At 31.6% G+C, this 24,634-nt stretch overlaps 3 protein-coding genes across 7 annotated transcripts; all 3 read left to right on the top strand.

The window, feature by feature from the left end:
• The first annotated feature begins 9,080 nt into the window (after positions 1-9,080).
• Positions 9,081-10,553, top strand: LOC18107094 (F-box/kelch-repeat protein At3g06240). Its single transcript, XM_006373023.3, has one exon. It carries the CDS (start codon positions 9,141-9,143, stop codon positions 10,263-10,265), a length of 1,125 nt encoding a protein of 374 aa, XP_006373085.2. The 5' UTR covers positions 9,081-9,140; the 3' UTR covers positions 10,266-10,553.
• A 2,959-nt stretch (positions 10,554-13,512) lies between these two features.
• On the top strand, positions 13,513-21,207 carry LOC127903902 (uncharacterized). Of its 5 annotated transcripts, XM_024589191.2 has the most exons (5): positions 13,517-13,787; positions 14,209-14,410; positions 14,774-15,099; positions 20,361-20,444; positions 20,575-21,207. In XM_024589191.2, exons 3-5 carry the CDS (start codon positions 15,022-15,024, stop codon positions 21,007-21,009), a joined length of 597 nt encoding a protein of 198 aa, XP_024444959.2. In that variant the 5' UTR covers positions 13,517-13,787; positions 14,209-14,410; positions 14,774-15,021; the 3' UTR covers positions 21,010-21,207. The 5 variants fall into 5 exon arrangements, 4 of the variants coding, with proteins under 4 accessions (XP_024444959.2, XP_024444958.2, XP_024444961.2 ...); XM_024589190.2 differs by having other exon boundaries at positions 14,209-15,099; XR_008057774.1 differs by lacking the exons at positions 20,361-20,444; positions 20,575-21,207 and adding an exon at positions 18,584-20,354 and having other exon boundaries at positions 13,513-13,787; positions 14,209-15,099.
• On the top strand, positions 21,000-23,018 carry LOC18107093 (uncharacterized). Its single transcript, XM_052448595.1, has 2 exons — positions 21,000-21,660; positions 21,881-23,018. Exons 1-2 carry the CDS (start codon positions 21,147-21,149, stop codon positions 22,402-22,404), a joined length of 1,038 nt encoding a protein of 345 aa, XP_052304555.1. The 5' UTR covers positions 21,000-21,146; the 3' UTR covers positions 22,405-23,018.
• Positions 23,019-24,634: the final 1,616 nt, after the last annotated feature.

The following is a 24,634-nucleotide window of genomic DNA, read 5'->3' as shown; positions in this document are numbered from 1 at the left end:
TAGTTAAATAGCATAAATCCACTTATTGACAGGAAAATAGGTGCTTCCAAAATTAACTTAAAAACACAGCACTTTTGTCATTGACTATGATGGTAGGTAACTCATGTAATTTGTAAATGTTATCCATGAAAGCTTTAACAACTATCATTACAGTATATGGATGTGTAATAACTATAAAGTATGCATACTTACTGAATCGGTCCACCACCACCAGGTTAACGTCCTTTCCCTTTGATTTAGGAAAGCCTTCCATAAAATCCATGCTAATATTGGTAAAGGGTGTTTGAGGAAAAGGTAGGGGTTGTAGCAACCTTGGGGTAAGAATATTTCCAAGCTTGTTTTTCTAACAAATAGAGCATTCCCTAACATATTGCCTTATATGCTTTTGTTGTTTCTTCTAAAAAATAAGATGCCTACTCTCTTAGTAATAATTGTAGCTCTTGAGTGACCATTTAAAGTAGAATCATGGCATAAGGCAGTGCTCTTATTTGTAGAGAAAAATCATCTCTCACTATAATATTTCCTTTTCTACTCAACAGATTGTTAACCTAAGAGTAATGGGGATATGAAGCAGGATTAATGATTATATCTTAGAGAACAACTTGTATAACAACATCATTCTCCCAAGTCTTCCTTGCCTTATCTATAATGTTAGTGAAAATTATTGAGACTACCAATGCATATAATTCACCACTTGGAATCCTTGTGAGAGCATCAGCTACAACATTTTCCTTTCTTGTATTCAATCTCATAGTCAAAACCCAATAATTTAGTTAACCAAAAATGCTGAGATAAGAAAGTGGCTTTCTGATCCTATAAGTACTTCAAACTAATATGATCAATATGAATTTTGAAATGTCTTCCCCATAGGCAATGCTTCAATTTGTTGATTACCTGTAGGATAGCTAATGTATCCCTCATGTATTTAAACAATGCTCATTGTCTAGACTCAAGAGATTTATTGATGTAAGCTATAGAGTTCTTCTCTTGCAATAGTACTGCCTCATGCCAACACTAAAGGCATTAGTCTCTATTATGAATAATTTGTTAAGATCAGGTAAAGCTAACATTGGACGGTTAGTCATGATTGATTTGAGATGATTAAAAGTTTTTGTTGCCACTACGGTCCATACATAATTATCTTTTTTTAACAACTGATTCAAAGGCTTACAAATTAACCCATACCATTTAACAAACTTTCTATAATACCATGTTAGGCCAAGAAATCCTCTTAACTACTTGATGTTTCTAGTTAGGGGCTAGTATATAATTGATTGAATCTTCTATAGGTCAATAGCTACCCCTACCTTGGACATTATATGGCCTAAATATTCCACATGATTGTTACTAAACACATACTTGTTTTCTTTAGCATATAATTGATAAGCTTTGAGTAATTCAAACACTAGCTTCAAGTGTTCTAAATGAGCTGACATTGACTAACTATATACAAGAATATCATCAAAGAATAATAATATGAATTTTCTAAGATAAGTTCTGAACATTTCATTAATCAAACTTTGGAAGGTTGCTAGTGTATTAGTTAAGCCAAAAGGCTTAACTAGGAACTCATGATAACCATTATGAGTTCTAAATGCAATTTTAAACTATTCTATAAGTACCATTCTTATTTGGTGGTAACTAGACCTCAAATCCACCTTTAAAAACACAATAGGCCCTCCTAGTTCTTATAGTAGCTTATCAATTAAAGGTATTGGAAATTTATCATTAACAGTGAGTTTAATGAATGCCCTATAGTCCATACAGAGCCTCTAAGAACCATCCTTCTTTTTTTACCAAAACCATTAGTGAGGAAAAAAGATTGTTGTTATGTTGGATTTATACCAGATTCCAGCATTTCTTTAACCATTTTTTCCACCACATCTTATTGTAAGCTTGAGTATTTATAGGGTCTGAGGTTGATAGGTTAAACTCCTTTTTTTAATGGAATAGTATGGTCATGAGTCCTTTTGTGTGGTAATCCGTTCGGTTCCTGAAATAACTCATAGTACGCTTCATTTAATGTCTTGAAGGTAGCATTATTTTCTCCATTAGGTTGCAATATGGTATATAATAAGCTTAATTCTCTATCATTTTTTACGTAATAATTCATAGATTGTATAAACTTGTCTTAGCAAGTTAAGGGGAATTATTCAGTAATTTATTGAATTGTTCAAACCTAATAGTTTAAACTAGGACACGGTTATCCCCTTTGAGAGTTACTCTATAACCTTGCCACTAAAATGACATCCACATCTCCTTGTAGTTAGACAAAATATTTCCAAACATAGCCAAACCAAAAACATGACAATCCTTTCACACATAAATAATAATATACGGCGACAATAACAATATTATTGGAATCTAAGTTTGTAACAAAAACTAAATATAAGCTAAATAACTCTATTTATAATAGGTAAAAACATCCTAAACAAGGATGGAGATTAAAAGAGTTCTAAATAAAATAGAAAAAAGAATCTAAATCAAATAGAAAACCAATACAACTCTCAAATAGTATCTTTTAGACCTTATCATAAGGTTGTCCTAATATCTGGTCTCTATGAAATTTTAACCCTATATAAAATAAAGCCTCTAAAATTATCTGGTAAAATTTCAGTCTGATTTAATGGTTGGATCAAATATTATGATTGTTAGTGTAAAACTATGCAATAGAAAAAATAAGCCCAAAAATCGTCTCGTTGTCTCCTTGTAAAAAATGGACTCCCTGTTAACTTTATTTCCACATCAGATAAGAATTGATGAGCTATCAAACTAATCCAATATGAACTCTTTTACTACCATAAATTTTTATTGCAAAAAATAAGACTTTTAATGTTGCCAAAGTTGCCAAAATATTTTCTTGTTAAAGAAGGATTGTTGTTGCATAAGGAATTCTTGCACAATAAGGATTGTTTGTTGGCATATTTAAAGCTTGACTTTAAACATGTCATCCTCTCTCATCTTGATGAATTACTAAGCTTATCATATATGGATGGAAAGCTTGAGATGTCTAGTTTCCAACCTAATTAAAATTGTATCAAAGTTCCACTTGTAGCTACAAATAGGACCCAAACAATACATAAAGGTCTCATCTTGTAGATTTGCAACTTGTTAACCCAAATATCCAAAATTAGTCCAATAAATTTCTATTGGATCCTTTTAGTTTAAGTACTTGTAATATGCTCAATTGGTACCTCTAATGAATCATTTGGTGATACATACTAATTCACATTAGTATTATGCCTCAATCATGTTTTCTTAACATTTAACTAGGTAATGAGATAAGAATTTCATAATTGGTGAATTTGCTTGAATTTCAATATGCGCGGAATGTTAAGATCACAAGTATCACTTGTATGGCTTGTGTTTAAATATTAATATCATGTTTGCCCTTTTATTTATATTTTATGTATTATTTATTTAAATATAAAACAAAGGAGTTTGAATTGATATAAACTTGTATTCTAACAGTTAGGTTAATATGTCTTCTGATTTTTAGTGACTGATGTAAGTCTAGTGCGATGTTTTTTTAACCTTAAAATAGATTTAATAATGAGTCGACAAATTTTTATCAAGTTAACATCATGTTTGGATTAATAGTTAGCTCGATATGTGTTCTAGTTTTTGGGATCAACATAGGCTTAGCATAATGCTTTGACAAAAAAATCAATGTCAATAATAAGTCCACAAGTCTTCTTAGAATAGAGACTAACATGGTTAAATATAGTGTTCTGTTCAAATTATGTTTTCTAAAAATAATAAAATAATAATGATAGTAAAAAGAGTCAAAAGATATTAAATAAATCATAAAAAAGTAAATAAAAAATAAAAAAAATCATCAAGTTACGAGACTTTTTACACAAGGCACAACTAACTTGATGAACAACCCCTAACAATAAATAACTTGTGAATAATCTCTGAAAGTCATTTGAATAAATATAGGTAACCTTTCATTAGAAAAGATACGGTAAAAGTGGTTTTTATCTTCCCTTAGACATAACTAACCCATTACTTAGATTTCTAGAATCAATGCATATTTTAGGATTCTTAGTCTCCTTAAAAACTAGATAGCAACTCTATTTTTTATTTTTTCTTTAATTTTCAGAGGTTCAAATTTTCATGTCGAATGTGATAATAATAATAATAATAGTCATAACATTCATTTTGAAGAGGCTATCACAAAGATATCGTTTTTCTATAAACATCCCACTTGTAATGAGTATAAATATATCACTCTAAAAAATCATCTTAAAACCATTCTTGCTCAACAATGAGTAAAACACTAAGTTCTATTTAATGTCAGCAATATGATGCATATTGTTGAGGGTGAAAAACTTTTTGAAAGTCATCTTCGGTATGACCTTGCTGCCTAATATCTTAAATGTTAATGAATTTCCCATATATAAATGTTTGTCATCTTTTTTTTTATAAGTGAAAAACATCCTCTTCTTAGTATATACATATCTTGTTACACTAGTATCAACCCACTACTACCTGAGATTATTGATTAGAATGACTTTAGAAATTATAGTAGACAAATTCATTTTTGACACATCATTTATGAGGTTATCAACCTCAATGACATTGTTTTAAGAAGTCCTTTCTTTTTTTAAGAGTTTCATTATTGAGCTCTATTTCTGCAATCCTTAGTTTAATTTCTATTATTATTATAGATGAAGAATTTTCCATTTAATTTCTTGGCATTTCCATTCCCCTTCGCAACAAGTTTTTTTTTTTTTTAGTTTCTATTGTGGGTCTTCACCACTTGTTTAATAACTTTTTCTTTGAGGGCCATACTTGAAGAGTTGGCTTTTCTTTTAGACAACTTATTATCCTCTCATATCATAACCCTTAAAATAAGGTCTTCAATTCTCATTTCTTATGCTTATTCTTAAGGTAGTTCTTAAAGTTTTTCGCATATGGTGTTAGTTCTTGAAGTCTTTTCAAGATGGTGTAATTTTTCAATAATTACAGCCATTTAGAATGATTCCCTTATAACCATCCCTTTAACATGAATAACATGCAATATGAGTTAAAACTCTTAAACATGGCTTATCATAATCCTTGAATTAACCATATTGAAATCCATAAATTTATCGATTATGAATTTTTTCATACCAATATCATAAGCATTGTACTTTCGGTCCAAAGTCTCTTATAATGCCTTTGCAATCGTGATTGAACTATAGATGTCATATACTGTGTTGTCCAATCCATTCAATATATAGTTTTTAGATATGAAATCACTATGATTTCATGCATCTATAATTATCATGATAATGGGATTTAAATTCATTATCTGATAGTTTTGACGTTTCTTTAGACAAGAACTTAACCAAGTTCAAAGTGGTTAATAAATTAAACATCTTCTATTTTCACCTCTTAAATTTCAATCCATTGATTTTTTTTTAAAAAAAATTTCTCACCAAGCATCATAAAAGGTGATGGTGAAAACTTCCATATCAAAGTAGTATTTGTCAAAACAATATTAATTATAGTAACTAACTCTTGAGTTAAAGTCGTGAAAAATTTTCTAAAATAATAGCTAAATATGTATAATTAAAATTAGACTTTAAACATGTAATTCGTAGAGAATTTTAATAGACAAATTATAACTTTAACTACTAAATTAACTACATATTTTTCTAATAATTTAGCATGCAAGATTATAGCAAGTATCAAATTTATGATTTAGTTTTTTTAATAAAAAATATTATTATAAAATCAAATAATATAAAAAATTAGATAATATATTTAGATTTGACAAACAAGCACGAAAAGAACACAAGCAAATAAAGTATCTTAGTCTTAAAATTAATAGTGATTTTATAGATTGCTATTGTTTAGTTTTAAATTGCATGCAAATTTATAGATTAGATTATAAATACTTAAACTTGTAATAAAGCTAAAAAAAATCATAGTATGCATATTAAACATATAGTATAATATTCAAAGTTGTAATTGAATCAACATTGTGCTAGCATGCATTCTAATATATACAAAGACAATTATTATACTTAAACTAAAACCAATGTATATATATAAAGTATTTTACTTGTTGAAGATATTTAGATGAAGAAAGGTAGATATTGTTGCCTAAAATTTTATGCCATTAAGGCTAAATTCATGTCACTTAGTACGAACAATCTTTTTACAAATAGTTTTATAGGATTCCAATAACTTAACTTTTAAATGATACACTTCTTTCAAACTTTTACAAACCAAAGGAATAATTGAACTTGATATCTCTCTACAAATGAATAAAACCTAAGCTCTATGATAGAGGAAAAAAAAAGGGCAATCACTATGCAAAACCAAAAGCTAAAGAAGCTAGAAAAACAATAGCGAAGAAGGTACAAGAGCTACCGTAAGGTATGCAAAACATCTCCCTTTAAACCTCTTTTTATACCAATTTTTGGAACAAAAAATAATACATAATTAATTTGGTAATTACCAGAATTAATTCTCATCATTTTGCTTTAATTATTCATTATAAAAATAAAAAAAAAACTGACAATTTTTTTTCTTGAAAACCAAATGTTTTTCCTTTGAAAATAAACTATTCAAAAAGTAAACCCAAGCCTGAGGCTCGTGGTTGTCCTGTGCGGCTTAAGCTAAACTTGTTTTGTCCAAGACCTATCCTCTCTAAAAGCTTGGATGCTCTACAAACTCATTTTTAACTTTTCAATTTTTCACTATATAAGGCTATGTTTGTTTTCCGGAATTCATTTTCCGGGAAACCACTTTCCAAACTTTCCTGTATTTTTTGTTTGTCATTAGAAAAGTTGGTCAACGGAAAACACTTTCCAGTCAAAGGAAAATTTGGCTTGGTTTTCAGGAAAGTGTTTTCCTGGAAAATTTGGGCAGAAAACACTTTTCGGAAGTGTGAAAAATTTAGAAATGTCATATTATTTGTTGATTATATCAAATTTGGTCCTCAAACTTTTGATTGCTATATATATTTTGTTTTGAATATTTATTTTTCAATTTCATCTCTTAAAATTTAATTTTTATATTAACTTTGGTCCTCATTTTTATAATTGTTATTTGCTTTTCCCTTCTTATTTTTTTATTAAAATTTTTTATGTATCAAATTTGGTCTTCATTCTTTTAATTGTTACTTATTTTATTTGAAATAATTTATGAAATGTTAATTATTATTATTTTAATTTCTTTATCTTTTAATTTTTTTTATTTTTTAGACCTGATCTCTATTATTTTGATTATTATTTATTTTATTTAAGATAATTTATGAAATTATATATTTTTTTAATCTCATTCTCATTCAACTTTTTAATTTGTAAGATTTGTTTCTTATTATTTTAATAAACTTGAGAAAAATAAAACATTAATAAGTTATTTTCCAGCTCATTTTCCATGACATAACCAAACACTGAAAATTATTTTCGAACTTATTTTCCATTACACTACCAATCATTGGAAAATAATTCACTTTTCCGGAATTCACTTTCCAAAAAAAAACTACTTTCCAGCAAACAAACGGGACCTAAGTTAATCTTGTATTTTTTTTCCAATATGAAACATAGAGTTTTAGATTTCACAAAACACACCAACTAAGAGCTTTTTGAAATTAGTTTTTTATTTGTCCATGATTTATTTTAATCATATTAAGATTTTATATTAAAGTATTTTTGTTGAAAAATAAATTTTAATAAAATTTTAAATCTCTCACTTTTAATTACTTCAAATATACCAATTAACTATGTTTTTGAAACACATAACATATTTCCCCTAACATATACTATTATCATAGCCACCAAATTTCGTTAGGTAGTTTTAGGCTAAGAACCTGTTTGGTAACGAGGTTGCGTCTGCGTTTTGTTTAAAACGCAGATGCAACCCGTTTGGTAACCAAAAAAACACATTTTACTGTGTATGGGCCCCACGTTTTTTCGCGTCCGAGACGCAGGAAAGAAAGAAGCAGCATTTTGCTGCTTTGTGGACACTGTTCACGCTAAATTTAATTAGCATGAACAGTGTAGCACACACTGTTCAAGAGTGAATTGCACTGTTCACACACTTTTTTTTTTTTTTTACATTTTAAAAAAAAATTAGTTTTAGAGTAAATTAAATTCATTCGCACTATGATGTGAATAATATTTTTTTCCTGAAAAACTAGTATATAGTGAATTAAATTCACTCGCACTATAATATCAATTTTATACCTGGTAATATTTTATCTAATTTTATTACACGCTCAAAATATTATAAAAATTGTAGTTCTTATCGGATAAATTTTGTACGTAATGGAATTATAAATAGTTTAATGGAATAATAAAAAATATTTTATATAAAGTATTATTTATTTCATGATGTAATAGGAGTAATTAATTCTACAATATTTAAATTTAAAACCATCAATATTAATATATATTTTTTAAAATTATTTTATAACCTTAATTTCAAAATCATTCTTAACCGAACACATTAAACTACTTTTTATTCAACCTCAATTTCAACCACAGTTTTAACCAAACACCTATTTTTTCAAACCAACCACAACTAAAAGTACTTTTTTTAAAACAATTTTTTTCAAACCACAACCATAACAGCTACCGCAATACCAAACACACTCTAAATGTAGTGACCAATTAACCAGTTCCTATAGATCGATTTCTAGAAAAGCAGCAGAACAAGCAATGGCAGCTTAGAAGGAACGCCACAGACATGAAAGGTTCTTCTCATTTAATATTTATATGTATCTTATCATAGCCACCAAAGTTGACTAGGTATTTAGAGGATGCTTGACAGTGTAGTAGTGGTTGCTTTTCAAATAACTTTTTGTGCTGAAATGCATGTCAATGATGTTTTTTTATTTTTTAAAAATCATTTTTGATATCAACACATCAAAACGATCCAAAACGTACAAATTATATTAAATTTTAACAAAAAAAAATTAATTTTTTTTAAGAACACGGTTTGCGCCGCGTTACCAAACATGTTTTTATTGCCCAACTCTAGTGACCAATGAACCAGTTCCTAGCGATCCATTTCTAGAAAAGCAGCAGAACAAGCAATGACAGCTTACAAGGAACGCCACAGGCATGAAAGGTTCTTGTCATTCATTATTTATATGTAGCTATTGCATGCACAACTGAACAAACCAAGCTGAAGCAGCCATGCCGAAAAAGATCCCTAAACTTCCATCAGAAATCATTTCAGAAATTCTTTCAAGGCTTCCTGTCAAGTGTCTGGTTCGTTTCAAGTGTGTATCCAAGACATGGCGTTCTCTAATATCCCATCCCGAGTTTGTCAAAAACCACCTCAAACGTACCAAGGAAGACACCAATGCAAACCATTACAAAATCTTTCTCTCCACCGATCCTCACCTATCCATCGATCCTGAAGCCTATTTTGATGCCGATGATAATCTTTTAACAACTCAGCTCAAATTTCCTGTCAGCTATCCTGAATATTCTTATATTGAGATCTTGGGATCTTGTAATGGCTTGGTGTGTGGACTTATTCACGATAACCCGCTGATCTATATATGGAATCCATCTACTAGAGAGTCCAGGGAATTGGCTATTCCGGGTTCCTCAGAAGATGATGCGTTTTATGGATTTGGTTATGATGTCAAGCTTGATGATTACAAAATAGTAAGAGTTTCCATATCTACTTCCACCAACAGTACTGATGGCTCCAATAGTGAAACTAAAGTGGAGGTGTTCACCTTAAAAAGCAATATATGGAGAACAATTGAAGACCTTCGTTGTAGTGTTCTCTTGGAGGGCCCGGGCACTTTAGCGAATGGGGCTTTGCACTGGCTTGTCAGACAAGAAAATGGTGGAAGTAAAAAGTGTGTAATGGTTTCATTTGATTTGTCAGAGGAGAAATTCCTAGAGATGGTGCCACTTCGAGGTCTAACTGAAGATGACAGTAGTTGGGACTTGGAATTGAAAGTTTTAGGAGACTGGCTTTGTCTATATTCTCATTATGGTCTCATCTGTGAGGCATGGATAATGAAGGAATACAGCAGCGAGGCTTCGTGGACTAGATTCTTGAGGTTTAATGGCGAATCAATTCCTGGAGGCAAGTACTGGTTTCGATTATTATGGGTGACAAAGAATGGTAACGTTGTTTATGATTTAGATGGAAGGGAAGTAGTCTTCTACAACCCAGACGAAGACACAGCAAGACCATTCATCATCTACCATGAAGGAGATTGGTTTGAATCGACTGCTTATATAGAAAGTCTTGTTTCCCCTAATAATATTAGTGATGGCCTGCTACCAAACATATAATTGAAGCTTGTTGGCCTTGCCTTGTATCTGGTTTCTTGGCATGTGGGATGCATATTATGAGCACATACAGGCGCTTTTCTGTATAAACAGATTCAAAACTTGTCGTGGAAAATTGAAGCTGCTATATTTTGGTGACATTTTCTTTGGAGCTGGAAGGTGCTACTATCATATCTGCAATGGGTTCCTGTATTTTAAGTTTAAAGTCGAGCAATTCATTGTGAAATTTCTTCTTCTGTTGATAAAATAAACATATTTTATTAACACATGAATACAGTTTGCAGGTTTTTATCTCTCTTTGAACAAAGTTCATTTGAGACATGCCTTTATTAACTAAGACTATTTTAATTTCAACCATCTAGATGGTGGTCTAGTGGTAAAAGCTTGGGACCAAAATGTTTGCTCCCTCTGTGGTCTCAGGTTCGAGCCCTGTGGTTTGCTTATATGATGGCCACTGGAGGCTTACATGGTCGTTAATTTCAGGGCTCGTGGGATTAGTCGAGGTGCGCGTAAACTGACCCGGACACCCACATTAAACTAAAAAAAAAAGACTATTTTACTTTCATGTGTTGAACTTATTAATCATGAATAAGATGAATTGAGTCTAAACATTCCTAAAACTAAGTTGAGGTTGAGCCATCATATCTTAATTCGACTTGCTTGTATTTATTGGCTACATATTAAGAGGTGTTTAGAGTATAATAGTAAATATTTTTAATTTTAAAAGACAAAAACAAAATTCATTGAGCTGGATGTTTTATGTATGAAATAAGTCTTTTTTTAAAAAAAATAGAGTTAACCCTAAGCTAACCAAGGAATGTTTTTTTTTAAAGACCTATATGTTCCCAAGTCAAGAGGGAATGATTCATTCCAAGTCCTTAATTAATTAATGACAATGCATATAAGTTAGACTTCCAAGTGAGTATAATATTACTGTTATAATAATTATGTTTGATCTTTCTATATTTAATGTAGATTGTGATTTGAAGTCGAATTCTTTAGAGAATATCAACAAGTAAAATCACATAATCTATTGTGTGTGTCAATTGGACTAGTTACAAGGACAACAACCAAAAGGATAAAAAAAGACATTCAATGGGTTAATTCATGACATTTGAGTCAAGCAAGTTTCAAGAACTCCTTCTAAAGTAACATCAAGCATGAAGTTGAGTTCAAAGAAGGATCAAACCTTGATAAATGTGAACCAAGCAAGAAAAAAGTTTATTTAATATGTATTTAGAGCTTAGCTACAAATTTTTTTATTAATGATCATAATTTTCAATTTGATCGTTAGATCAAATTAAAGTTTTTTCATAAGTTTTAAAATGCATTGTTTCCTGTAGGGTTACAATCATGTAGTAATCAAATATTATAAAAGCCTTGTAATAAGGTCTAAAAGTTACCATGCAAATTAAGCTTTATTTATTAAGAGTTGGGTTTTGTTATTTTATTTTAAAGTACTCTTAAACTAGTTTATATTTAGATTTTAATTTCAGTATAATTTTCTAGTAAGGTTTATTTTGTTGAATTATATATATATATATATATATATATATATATATATATATATATATATATATTTGGTATGTAAGTTGTCATAACTCATTTATTATTCAAAAATAAATTTGTTTGTGAGAGATTGCTCTTACTCTTGGTTCTTTATAGAACTTATCAAACATTTCTTCTTTGTGATGTTGACTCTTATCCCTTCGGTTCTTAGTTTGTTATAATCAACAAGTTGAGGTTTTTATCCAATAACTATGGCTCTTTTACTCTTTAGTTCATGTAATCATTAGGTCGAGTTTTTTTCAACTTGATTTTAGCTTTCTTGGGTTGTGTTTAATGATTATGGATTATAAAGCTCTTACTCTCTAGGTTGCATTATTTATTTTGATTTGTTTTTTATAGAGTTATCACAGCCTCATAATCTGAGTTGTGGATTTAGCAGGTTAACTCTCGTTGATCAAATATGTCTCAATATTTTTTTAAAAAAATGTTATTAAATATGTCATTATCTTAATATTTTAAAAAATTAACGTTTAATATATATTATATTTTGAATTCATAATTAAAAAACTTTTAATAAATTTTTTTTCTAGTACAAAATACATTAATAATATCTAAATATTTTTTTACATTAAAGAAAATTTGATCCAATCACAACATATTGCGAGGCAATGATCTTAAAAAGCGCACTTGATCTAGTATATTTATAAAAATCTAATAATTCTTCTAGAAATTTATCCCAATATTGAACCAAGAAAACAAAAAAAAGAAGTAAACCTTCTTATCATTAGAGCAACCCTTTAAGGTTAAATACGCGAAATTATATATCTAGAAAGTATAACAAAACTTTGGGAATCATTATTGAGCTTCACTGTTATTCTTTTTTTTTTTTCAACCAAGCCCTTTATTTTTTTTTCCATTTTCCTTTTTTATTTTAATTTAATTATTTTTAATTTCATCTTTGGATTTTTTTAACAATCATCCGGGTTGGCTTTATACAAGCCATGTAGATTGGATTATATCAGAGCAACTCCTACATGATTTAATTTTAAAATCGAGCTAAATAAGGAGATGGGTTGATAGGTTTTTTTATATCAATTTTATCTTTTTATTTCTTAATTTTATTCTTAGATCTTTTTTATATGTCTACCATGTTGTCTTTGAATTATTCAAGTTGACTAGGTTACATTAGGGAGAACTCACATATAGTTTAATTTGAAACTTGAGATAGGCAAGAAGTTGGGCCTAAAGGTTTTTTATGTTAATTTAATTTTTTTTCCCTCAATTTTATCCTGAAATTTTTTTTACCAGATAGTAGAGATTTTTTTGGGCTGATCAAATTGACTGTATCATATAGAGTAACTCTCATATAATTTAATTTTAAATAAATATTAAACAAGTATTCATATCATAATGTTTTAAGTTGGCCTAATAGCTTGAGTTTAATAAAAATACTAAATAATTTTTTAATACTTGAATAATTTTAGTTAATTTAAAAAAAAATCAATGCTGGTCTATAAATTAGGAGACAATTAATAGTTGTTTGGTTTTGTATTTTAAAATTATATTTAAATTAAAAAAATATTAAATTGATATTTTTTTTTAATATTTTACAATAATTTTGATTTTATAATATAAAAAATTATTTTAATATATTTTTAAATTAAAAAATATTTTTAAAAATCAGATTCGAAGTAAAATAAAAAGCTAAAAAAAAGTATTCTCCAAAGTTCCCCTCTCCGTCTCTCAAACACACAAGTGAGTGAGTCTCAAATTTATAGCAGGACCAAGTCACTCCTCATTTCTCTTCAGTGGATGTATAAAAGAAACCCCCTTCCTCTCTATTAACAAACAAGAGAACAGTAGCAAAAACAGAGAAAAAACCAAGACAGACACACAAGAGAAAAGGAGAAAAAAAATCAAATCTTGTTATGGTTTTCAGTTCAAGAAATTCTAGAATGAAAGGGAAAGATCATGTTCCTCTACAATAATAATGCTTTGTTTGTTGTAGCGAACAAGGTAATCCGATTGATGGATTGATTTTGACACAACTTTTGTTTTCTTGGTCTGGTCTAAATTGTGAAGATTTTTTGTTTTTCAAGTTTACTCTTCGAATCAGGCTTTCTTTTTGGCTTTTGATTGATACCCATTTACACTTGGATACTAAAAAGAAAAGGGTTTCTCTTATATTCTCTTTACTCTTTATATATTCGACAAGTTTCTTTTCTTTTTTCTTTTCGATGGGTTCCTTGGAGCTGAATTTAAGGGTTTTTTTTTTTTTTTTCTTTTGGAGCCGGGGGGGGGGGGGGGGGGGGGCGGGTGGTTGAGAATTGGATTCTATGTGTGCTTATTGGGAAGTTTGTATTTTGGTGTGTTTGTTTAGGGTTTTACTGGATCATGATTGGGAACTTATTGAGTTTCTTTATTTTGGACTAATTAGGGTTTTGATTCAAGAACACAGCAGGAAATGAGCTCTCTTTCAAGTGATTGGAGTTGTGGATTGGACAGTTTGTTCTTGTCGCAAATTGAGATTGCATATAGTGGTATTGTTGAGCATTGCTTGATTTTGGGCATGGATGAAGATTGCACGTTTAGGATTGTTTAGCAGTGAACAAGAATTGTTTCTTCTGCTGTATTGGAAGGTAAAGGTTCCTGGGTTTAGCTGTTTTGTGCTTGATCTTGAACTTGGGAATGATTTGTGTGTTACGGTTTGGCTTTAAGGGAAAGGAGGTGATGGTTCTTTGTTGGAACAGAAAGCAACACAAAAGATCAGATTGTAGTGGACAATTTTTATTTCTCAAGGAACCTTTTGGTTTGACATAATTTGAGTAAAGTTCTTTATCAAGAAGGAAAACTTCTCAAAGTTATTGCAACAAGTTTTTGTTGGACTATTGCAGTATAGTGTACTATAATAGCAGATTCGATCGAGTGGATTAGTTTTGAGTTTTATTATTGAAGTTAACATTTTTTGAATGATAAAGTACTGTATTGAAATTAATTTCCAGTGAATTCTGTCTCACCGGAGTGTGCATTACGGTGAAAGGGATTGGTGGGTTTGGAACCTGTGGCTATTGGATGTGATATATAAGTTCACGGAGAAGTGCTGAAGCTGGAAATGAATGTGGGGACATGTTGCATGGACAGGAGCATGGTTACCGGTCCATTTCCTTTACAGAACAGTGCTACTGGAAAGTAATTCAATCATTTTCTTCCTTGAAAGGCGTTGTTGTTTTGTGTTTTGGGATTCTGTTCAATGTCGCGTTGCTTTCCATTTCCACCACCAGGATATGAAAAGAAGATCAGGAGTGATGATGTTGACCTACTAAAAAAGGTTAACACACTTTCCTTTTACTGAATTGCATTGCATATTTGGCACGATTTTTATTAGAGCCATCAAAAGTAATTCAATTCTTATTTTCATTTAGTCAAACAATCCACATTACAACCAATTTGGTGTTCCATTGGTATTAAATACTTTCTATAAGTCTTTGCTGTCATGTCTTAACTTTAATTACTCGTAGACTTATCACTTAATAGTTTTAACTGAGGATTCAGAAACAGTATTCCTTTCCAAATGAAGCACATTCATTTTCATAGGCTTTCTTTAAACAAAGATAAGATTAATCGCATGTGAACAAGGAGTTTATTGTTTCTTTGGATGCTAAAAAGTCATGGTTGATGAAATGACAAAGTGACATTTATCTGATATAGATAGTTTTGCTTTCATGCTTCTGATAAAATGTTTGATTCATGGTTTTCTTTGTTATTTTAAGCTCTCTCTGTATTTTTTTAGATAGTTATCGTTATGTGTAGACCAGATTGATTTATTGGCTCATGGTTTATTTGTAATTTATTAATCTAAATGGTTGTTAGTTATGTTATTTGAGTATTAAGCACCTTGAATATGGCATCTGCAGAAACTTCTTACATAAGAAATTAGGAAGAAGTGTTCATATTTTTCATGTATGAATCTGACCCCGGATTTTTGTGATCTTTTATGAGAATTTTGTCTTTGTATTATTAGCCCAGATTTGCTCATTATCGTTGGAAAGACTATAAAAATGAGTTCCAAAGTTGAAAAAAGCTCTTCCATATAGTGTAGTAAAGGAAAGTTTTGTTGTCAAAAGCTCGAAACTTATAATTTATTCATTTTCCATCAGATGTTCAACTGCCATGATTTGGAAAATAGACAAGATATGCTAACCTTGAAGCAGGGCTGAGCATTTTCGGTCCGGTCCGGTTTTGGACCAAAATAAACAACCAAACCAAAATTATTTTTTTTCAAGTTTTTGAACCAAACCGAATCGAAAACCGGTTCAAACCGATTAATTTCGGTTCGGTTTTTTCCCCTTCCAAACCGGTTCAAACCGAAATTATTCCGGTTGAGTTTTTTCTAGGCTTTTTATTGAACACATTTTTCAGGGCTTTTATTTTTGTACTTGCTTCCATTTTCTAGAAAATCAACTCCAATTTTCTTCTTGTTAGATCCTTGCCCAGAAATTAAAGCTGGCAAAAAGATACACAAAACAAAAGGAAAGGAAAGAAAAGAAGTAATTTGACTACAAAAAAAAAAGGGGGAAATCAGAAGTTATTGAAATGTAAAACCAACAAATCATTATTATTTGAACCAGAGGAAACCAATTGCAAAAAGTCTACATGGATCCTTACCATCAATCTTTATCTTCTTTACATGATAGAAGTCACTTCTCTTCTTGTTTCAGCTAATTAAGTTCCCTCTCAACATTTCTCTTTCTGGAAACTCTTATGCTAGCCTTATAATCGGCTTGGATACCTTTTCTTTTTATTCAGTTCCTCGTTTGGGTCTTTCCTTTCTAGAACAATCTAATTTCAGGTGTGCCTTTGATTGGGAGGACAAAGGATCATAGAATTTAATGGTTGTGGAGCGTGGAGGAGAAGAAGACAAATTTGAGAGATGAGAGACAAAGAGAGCAGGGGGAGGGGGCGACTGCGAATGCTGATTTAAGTTTAGGGTTAGAAGAAAATATCCTATTTATACTTTTTTTTTTTCAAGTGCTAGCCTAGTTGAGTCGGGTTGGATTGGTTCGGTTCAATCGGTTTCAAACTTTGAAAACCGAACCAAACTAGAAATGTTTTGTGATTTTCTAATCAGTTATTTTTTCGGTTAATTTTTTTTTTTGGTTTTCTCGGTTTAATCAGTTATTTAGTTTTTTTGCTCACCCCTACCTTGAAGAGCCTTAATTAATTGAAAGCCTTTTCTATTTTTCTACCTTTTTTTTTTGTTCCATTAATTTGAATGAATGAGAACTATACGCAGTTCATTTATTTATTGGGTTGACCATTTTTTGTGTCCTGTTAAATAGTTGGCTCAATTTCCCAAAGCTAGCTGCTTGTAAAATCCTTTGTGGTCATGTTTGTTGATGAGACTAGATTTGCAGTATGCATGTTGCAGTCAGTAATTCACATTACCTTTTCCTCTTAGGTTTAAATGGATAAACAGTTCCAGGATGTGGAATACCAAATGGCATGAAAAGGAATGCATCATAAGTTGTCATGTCTTGTAATATTTTAGTTGAATTTAACATCTAATGAAAAACTAGGATGATATCGTGAGAACAGGACCCTTTTGTGGAAAACAATGGGCGAGACGTAGGGCATTCTGTAATTTACACCTGGAAATGTGATTCTGAAGCTTTTTTTATGCAGAGAATAAGAAAGGCTAGGATAACTTAGATATTAGGTCCTATAGGTTCCTGCATCTTCCATAGTTCCCAGCAATGGAGTACAGCAAGGACAGGTTGAAGTACCCAAAGCTAATGTAGACACAGTGAAAGGAGTATCCCTTAATCAGTAGTCTTCCCAAAAATGGATGTGGATATGATTCCCTATATGATGAGAAACTTGGGATACAAATATTTAAATATTCAAGTATGTGACAGCTGTCATACTAGCATTCCCAACTCCTCAATTGAAAACCATACTGTTTGTTATGTGGAAGGTTACTGCATTGTAAATATCACATGCCTTTGCATTGCAAATAAAAGCAGCCTTAATTGAAAACTGTAGGATTGGTGCCATTTAGCACACTTGAATTTTCCTTTTTTTTCTCTTAAGTATTATGGAAAATTGATGTTCTGGTCTCATGAAGATGTTGGCTGCATCCTGAATAATAATTAAAGACATGATTGGAAAGTTCCGAAGTTTCACTTCTATGATTCCTTAAAATTCATTTTCATAGTCATTCTGCCGATCAGGGGATTGAAGCTTCAATGGAACATTGATGTTCCTGCCTCATTAAGGTGTTGGCTGCATGAACCCTGGATTGAAAAGTTCATGACTTTAATATCTAGAATTCCCTAAAATTCATTTTCAGGGTCAATTTTTCTGAGAGCATAGGGTTTGTACTTCTTCTAACATCTTTCCTACACTTGTTTATAGAAATTTGCTTTTTAACTTCTAAGGTATTTGTTTTATAGATTATTAAACTTCCAGCAAAGGAATGCTGTGCAGTTAGAGAAATACAGTACACCTGGTTCTTAAATTATAATGAAGCAAATGCTATTATGATTTTCATGATGAGAAGATGTATGTACTAAGAAATCTTGTTGACATGGTTTGGGAAACCTGCATTAACTAGAGTGGTATTATGTAGTCTCATACTCTAGTTTAGGCAGGCTTTACAAAGTTTCTGCTCATTTATGGTCTAGTTATTGAGAATAGATTGTCCTTTTTCAGGATGCACAGAATAAGAAATGAATAATAAGAGGAACTGCGATCAGTTCCTCTAGAAAATTTATGCTAACCTTCAGTTATTGGATGTGTTTGTTCATTCCTAGGTGTGTGCAGATGGGCAGTGCTTAACTGTGTCTTAAATAGAGAGTTCAGATAGTGCTCACACTATTTTGCTATTGGTCTTCAAGTTTGTGGGTAAATCCTTGGTAAAAGTCCTGTTTCTCTGAATCTTATATGAATGGGAACCGGTTAATGATAATTCTTACAAGCTGAAACATGTAATAAATATGAGATAAGAACACACTTTCTGGTGTTGGCTCCAATTATAATGTTTCATTAGTGTCTGCTTTTTTGTTTGCATCTGTTAACCCTGGAAAGTGCAATGAAGTAACTGCCTTAAATAAAGGATTCAAGGGATGGTTGTTAACTATTCTGTGCTTGGTGTTTGAGTTCATGAGTAAATAATTGGTTTTTAAATTCCTGTTTTAATGAATTCCATGTGAAAGGGTTGAATTAATTGTGTTTATCTATATTTCTACTTGAAATTAGGAGAGATGAAGTTTGTTGGACTACAAGTGAATTTGTGTCAATTTTTCTGTCCTCTTTTACTGACAAGTGTAAGGAAAATTTTATGGTGTTCAAGGAGTAGCTGGTGGCATCTCGTCTAGGCCAACTTTAAAGAAAGAGATAGACATACGGAGGAGATAGAAAATAAGCATATCTCCACCTAGGCTTTCTCTCTCCTCTTTGTGTCCTCTTTGAAAGTGGGTCCAGAAGAGTTACTAATAAGATGCCACTATTTACTCCCTGAGCACCATAAAATTACTCCAAGTGTAAGGCTTAACAAAAGAGATAGGCTTGCAAATTTGAAAGGAAAACAACTATGCATTTGCTGTTTTATATTTTTTTTGGCATTCCATCACTTATGTTTAGGAGATGAACAGGCTGCTGAGTGCATCAGGAACTCCAAATTAAGCAGCTTCTATTTATATTTATCACAAGTCACTGTTGCTGAGTTGAAAGATCACATGTGGAGATCTGTCTCTTGCAGGCTTGCAGCAACGTAGCTTCTCAGATTTGTTTATGCTAGGGAAATTATTTTGATGTATGAATGGGCTGAATTCAGCTTGTTTTTCTTGTAGATTTTCCCAGGGGATAGATGCTGCAAGTCCTTTTTATATTTCCTTAACAGTTTTATTCTGCTCCATAAATGGAGTAGCTTATTTTCCTATTTTAAATTGCTTCTTTTTATATTTCTTGCTCATATTTGGTTCTGGCAGCCATTTTATCACATCAAGTTCTATGATCTTCCTATTTTAGTTTTGATATCTGGGGTGCATAGAGATTTTTGTATTTTGAGAATACCAGTTTTGAAACATAAGGTTACAAATATTGGGGCTAGATTGCAGATAAGTGTACTTTGCTCAAATATCAGGGATCATGTCCATTGTACTACTATGACATCACTCATGTTCTCCATGAGCTTCTATGTTTGGGGTTGTAATGGTATAACTTTGTCCGATGGTTTCAGACTTTTGAGTATATGGAAAGAAATGGAAAGACGCTGCTGTAACTCTATATTCAAACTGCTTTCTGGGTGTAGTGGAAAGGACAGAAATATCTTTGCCTGGGAGAGTAGGTTTCTATTTGAGTTGGATAGGATGGTTAGAGTTTTTAACTTGTATCCGTAAAGTTCTCCTTCCTCGCTGCAACAGTGTAGAGGTCTAGGCAGAAGGAAATGTTTTCTGGATTATTTTTGGTATTTCTGTCCATAGGGCTCTGGTTAGCTCATGGGAGTTTCTCATTTCTTTCTGATCTCTTTTCTTTTATGCTTTTTACCATTTGGAAGTTGGCTGATAATTGGTACGTGCCATAATTTAGGCACACATGGGCTACCTTGCATTCTGCTCTGTTTCTTGGATAATGCTTAGGGCAGGCCTCTACATCAAAGTCTTGGTTTGTCTTGTGAGCATTTTGTTCTCTAGTTTTGGGTAGTAAAAGGGCTGAATATTCTTACATGAATTGCCTATGTAATAGATTCTATCTCTGATTCTCTTGAGTTGAATGATTTCTTATCACTTTCCATAATTTTCAGGAGGACAGGGTGAATAAGCACAAGGAGAAGAAAGATAAGGAGAGAAGAGAAGACAAAGAAAAGAGGGAGAAAGATAGGAGTGATGGAAAGCAGAGGAACAAGAAAGACAGAAAGGAAAAGCATAGAGAGAAAAAGGAGAAGGATAGAGATAAGGATAAAGACAAAAGTAGCGCCTCGGATGAAAAGAGACTTGCAGGACAAACTAAGCTTCATAATGGAGGAGATAAAACCTCAGATGAAAGAAAATTTCCTGGGCAATCTAAGCATGTCGTTGGAGATAAAGCCTTGGATGGAAGGAGACTTCAAGAGAAATCTGAGGGTAATGGAGGAGAGACATGTACTCAGAAGGGGAAGGAAAGGGATGTAGATAAGTATAGTATCTCTGGTGAGAAGAAATTTTCTGGGCAATTTTCAGGTACAATGGACAGAAACTAATTCAGAACAACAGTAATTTGTCTCACTACCCTAAGGATTCTAAATTTGTACAGCAGCTGGGCAAGAGAGCCAGAGATGAAGACCAAAACCAGTTCTTTGAGAAGTTCCCTGGTACAGATGCAAAAAAGGACAAGGGAATGGTCAGACTGGTGGCAAAAACCCCATGCAGTTGGGTTGAAGGAAAAGAAAAGAACAAGACAGATGATGATAGAAAGTTGGATGGGCAAGGAATCAAGGATGAGGCAAGATTTACTGGTAGTGCTCAAAGCCTTTCTGCAACATTTCAGGCTAGGATTGATGGAATGCTTAGACCATTGGAGAAAGACATTGAGAAGAAGATGAAAGGGAAAGATAAGACCAAACAAAAGGAAACGAATGATAAAAACGAGGATCAATACAAGGATAAAGAGAAAAAAGGCAAAGAGAAGGATAAAGTCAGGGATAAGGAGAAGAAAAAGGAAGAGAAAGAGAAGGAGAAAAGGGAACGTAAGAAAAAAGAGCCGGATAAATTGAAGGAAAGCAATATGTCTAACATTGTAGGTAACCATACTGTAAAAGCCTCCCATCTTTCCAAGGAGAGCTTTAATGGTGCTGTTGATGAAGTAAATATCAAGAAACGAAAGGACTTGGACACAAATGGATTTTTGCATGGTGAGTCAAATTCAAATAACTATTACTGAAACCTTGTCAAAAAATGTCTTTAATGGATTTTAGTGGGTTTATCGTATTCTTCAAGGTGTAGATTTTTTTAGTTTTGGTATTGATTGACCAGAAATGTTATCCCAGATATTAACAAATTGTGTGGCAAGTCCAAACTCCACATGCTTTGTATAAGCTAACGCATCTGCTTCCTTTTCGTTTTCCATGGCAGCTAATGATGTTAAGCCCGATAAGTTGCCAAGACCTATTTCCTTGCCTCAATCTGCTGAGAATGGAAGGATGTTGGGAACTTGCGAAAATCCCACTGCAGCTATACGAGATAAGCAGGAGGCTGCCAATATGGATAAGGTGGATAATAAAGGACACAAGATAAATGGTTTGATAGAAGCTCGAGCTCCGTCCATCTCCTCAACAACTCATCCTCTATCTATCTCTTTAATGAAGTCTTTAACAAATCCATCACATTCTACTGCTCAAACTGATGAAATAGCTGAAGTGTCTAGGAAACAACCCCATCCTGATTCCAAGTATCTGCCTGATGTGCTTAAAGTACCCAAAATGGAAGACTGGTCTGATTTTGAGGACCAAGAATGGCTATTTCAGAGTACTTGTTCCCAAACAAAGAAGCCCCAGGTTGAGGTTTCAGTGGTCGATGAGAAACGAGAGGTGTGGTCAGAAGCTCTGCAGATTGGAGCGACTGATGTTTATGCACTGCCATACGTTATTCCATATTGATGATTTGTGCAGTTGGACATGGTTGACCATCCTCAGCGTCTAATGTGATGGACCCTCCATAGGACCACAGAGGAGAGGTATAGCCTCTGGGCCTTGGGTTGGCTATTTGATTCTCAACTGCCTCAGTTTCGAGACGGTGGTGATGTGTGTTCTTTAACTGCCTGAGTTTTGAAAAGGTGGAGAATGCAAATGATCTCGGACCCTTCATTGTGTACTAGGATGAGCACAGATACAAGGGTGTTGCTGAAGGGCAGATTTTTCCTCGTGGTACAGAATCACTAATTCGATCAGAAAAAGCAACCCAGCGGGGTTGCTTGGAAGAGAGTTTTGAAAGGTGGAGAATGCAAATGATCTCGGACCCTTCATTGTATACTAGGGTGAGCACAGATACAAGGGTATTGCTGAAGGGCAGAAACCCAGCGGGGTTGCTTGGAAGAGATGCATAAGCGTGTGCAATTTTATTTTATTTTGTTTGCCTAAAGCCTAGCTCTTTTTAGTTGAAAATGTAGAAGAAAAAGGCTGTGGTCTTGGCAACTCCACAAAAATTTTGAAATGTAACATACAAGGCTTATTTACAGAAAATGTAAGATGGAAGAAAAGTTAGCATTCATTTATTGACAACTTGTTACTGTTCTTGATATTTCATTTTCATCATGTAACCTTCGGTTTTCTCCCAGACAGGGCATTTTTTTCTCTGTTTTTTTTCCCCTTTTGGATCCCGTTTTAGCTCCTTCGTTGGTTCTTGCTAATACTTTAGTAGTAAGGCATCCTGTAGCGGGAGGCTCTTTTGCTAGCATTATTAAAAACCTTTACCATCTAGCATTTGTGGTATGACGCAATTGATCTAGCATTTGTGGTATGACGCAATTGAAGCTGTGTTTTTAAAAATTTTAATTTTTTTATTTGTTTTAAATAATAATTTTATGTTTTTAGATTTTTTTAATATACTAATATTAAAAATAATTTTTTAAAAATAAAAATAATTTTATTTTGATATATTTCTAAGCAAAAAGTACTTTGAACCGCCACCACTACTACAATCTCAAACAGGCCTTTAGTGCCTTGTTGATCCTATAATTAGTTTCAATCGGTTTTTAAATTAAATTGAGTTGATTTGATTTAATTTTTTTTAAAATAATATAATTTTAATGTTTTTTAAATATTAGAAAGATGATATTTTAGATTGACCTGAATTAATTCACTTGACTTGTGACTTGATCGGGTTTAATAACTTTGCCATTTGAAATATATTTTTTATTTAATTATAAAATAATAAAAATAGACATTTGTAAGAAAGAAGATGAATAAAATTATAATACAAAAATTTATTTTTTCATAAAAGATTCATATAATTTTGTTTTTTTATGACAATAAAAGTTTTTTTTATTAGCAGTTCATCAAATTACAAATAACATCAATAAGAAAAAACTATACTGATTTGAACTAAAAAAAAAATATATATTTTTAATCAAAAAACTAATTTTTTATTCATGTATTTCTTTTTTATTTTGAAAAAAACATGTTTATTTATAAGTATTATTTTTAAATAAAAACTTATTATAATTGTGAAATCAAGTTTTAATTAAAAAAACACGAATCTACCATTTTTACACCCCTACTTGAAAAAAAAGAAACATTGAGAACAATAAATATGATAAAATTATATAAAAATCAACATAAATCTAATAAAATTATATAAAAATCAACATATAAAAAAATATTTTATTCCCATCCAATAATAATAAGAAAATTATTTAAAAAAAATACATATTAGGCTAACACATAATTATCCATAAAAAATCAATAATGCCATAAACAATTCATATTGTTTTTTATAAAAACAATATCATAATTGGACAATCACTTAAATATTATTTTAATAAATTTATTGAAAGAGAAATTTTTTCAAAATTTAAAAATAAATAAATAAAGGTACCTTGAAGAAAAAGGCTAGGTGCATCTAGGCCTGACCTCCCAGCCCAGGTACGACCTAAGAAAAAAGGCCTGATGCTTAGTTAATATTTTTTTTAATAGGCAGATGACACGTTGTTCGTCCAAGTTCTTTTTAAAATAACTGAAGACATGTCGTCTTCTATTTGACTTTCCAACAACCTTTGATGGCTAGAAAGTCGAAGTATGAGTTTTTGTGCCCAAGCTTTAATTTTTAACTTGTTTTCACTTGAAAACACTTAAAAAATTCATTCTAGAATCTTCAATAAACCCATTTGAA

Source organism: Populus trichocarpa, chromosome 17, assembly GCF_000002775.5.
Source record: "Populus trichocarpa isolate Nisqually-1 chromosome 17, P.trichocarpa_v4.1, whole genome shotgun sequence".
NCBI classification, from domain to species: Eukaryota; Viridiplantae; Streptophyta; class Magnoliopsida; order Malpighiales; family Salicaceae; genus Populus; species Populus trichocarpa.
This window is presented reverse-complemented; position numbering and strand designations above follow the sequence as displayed.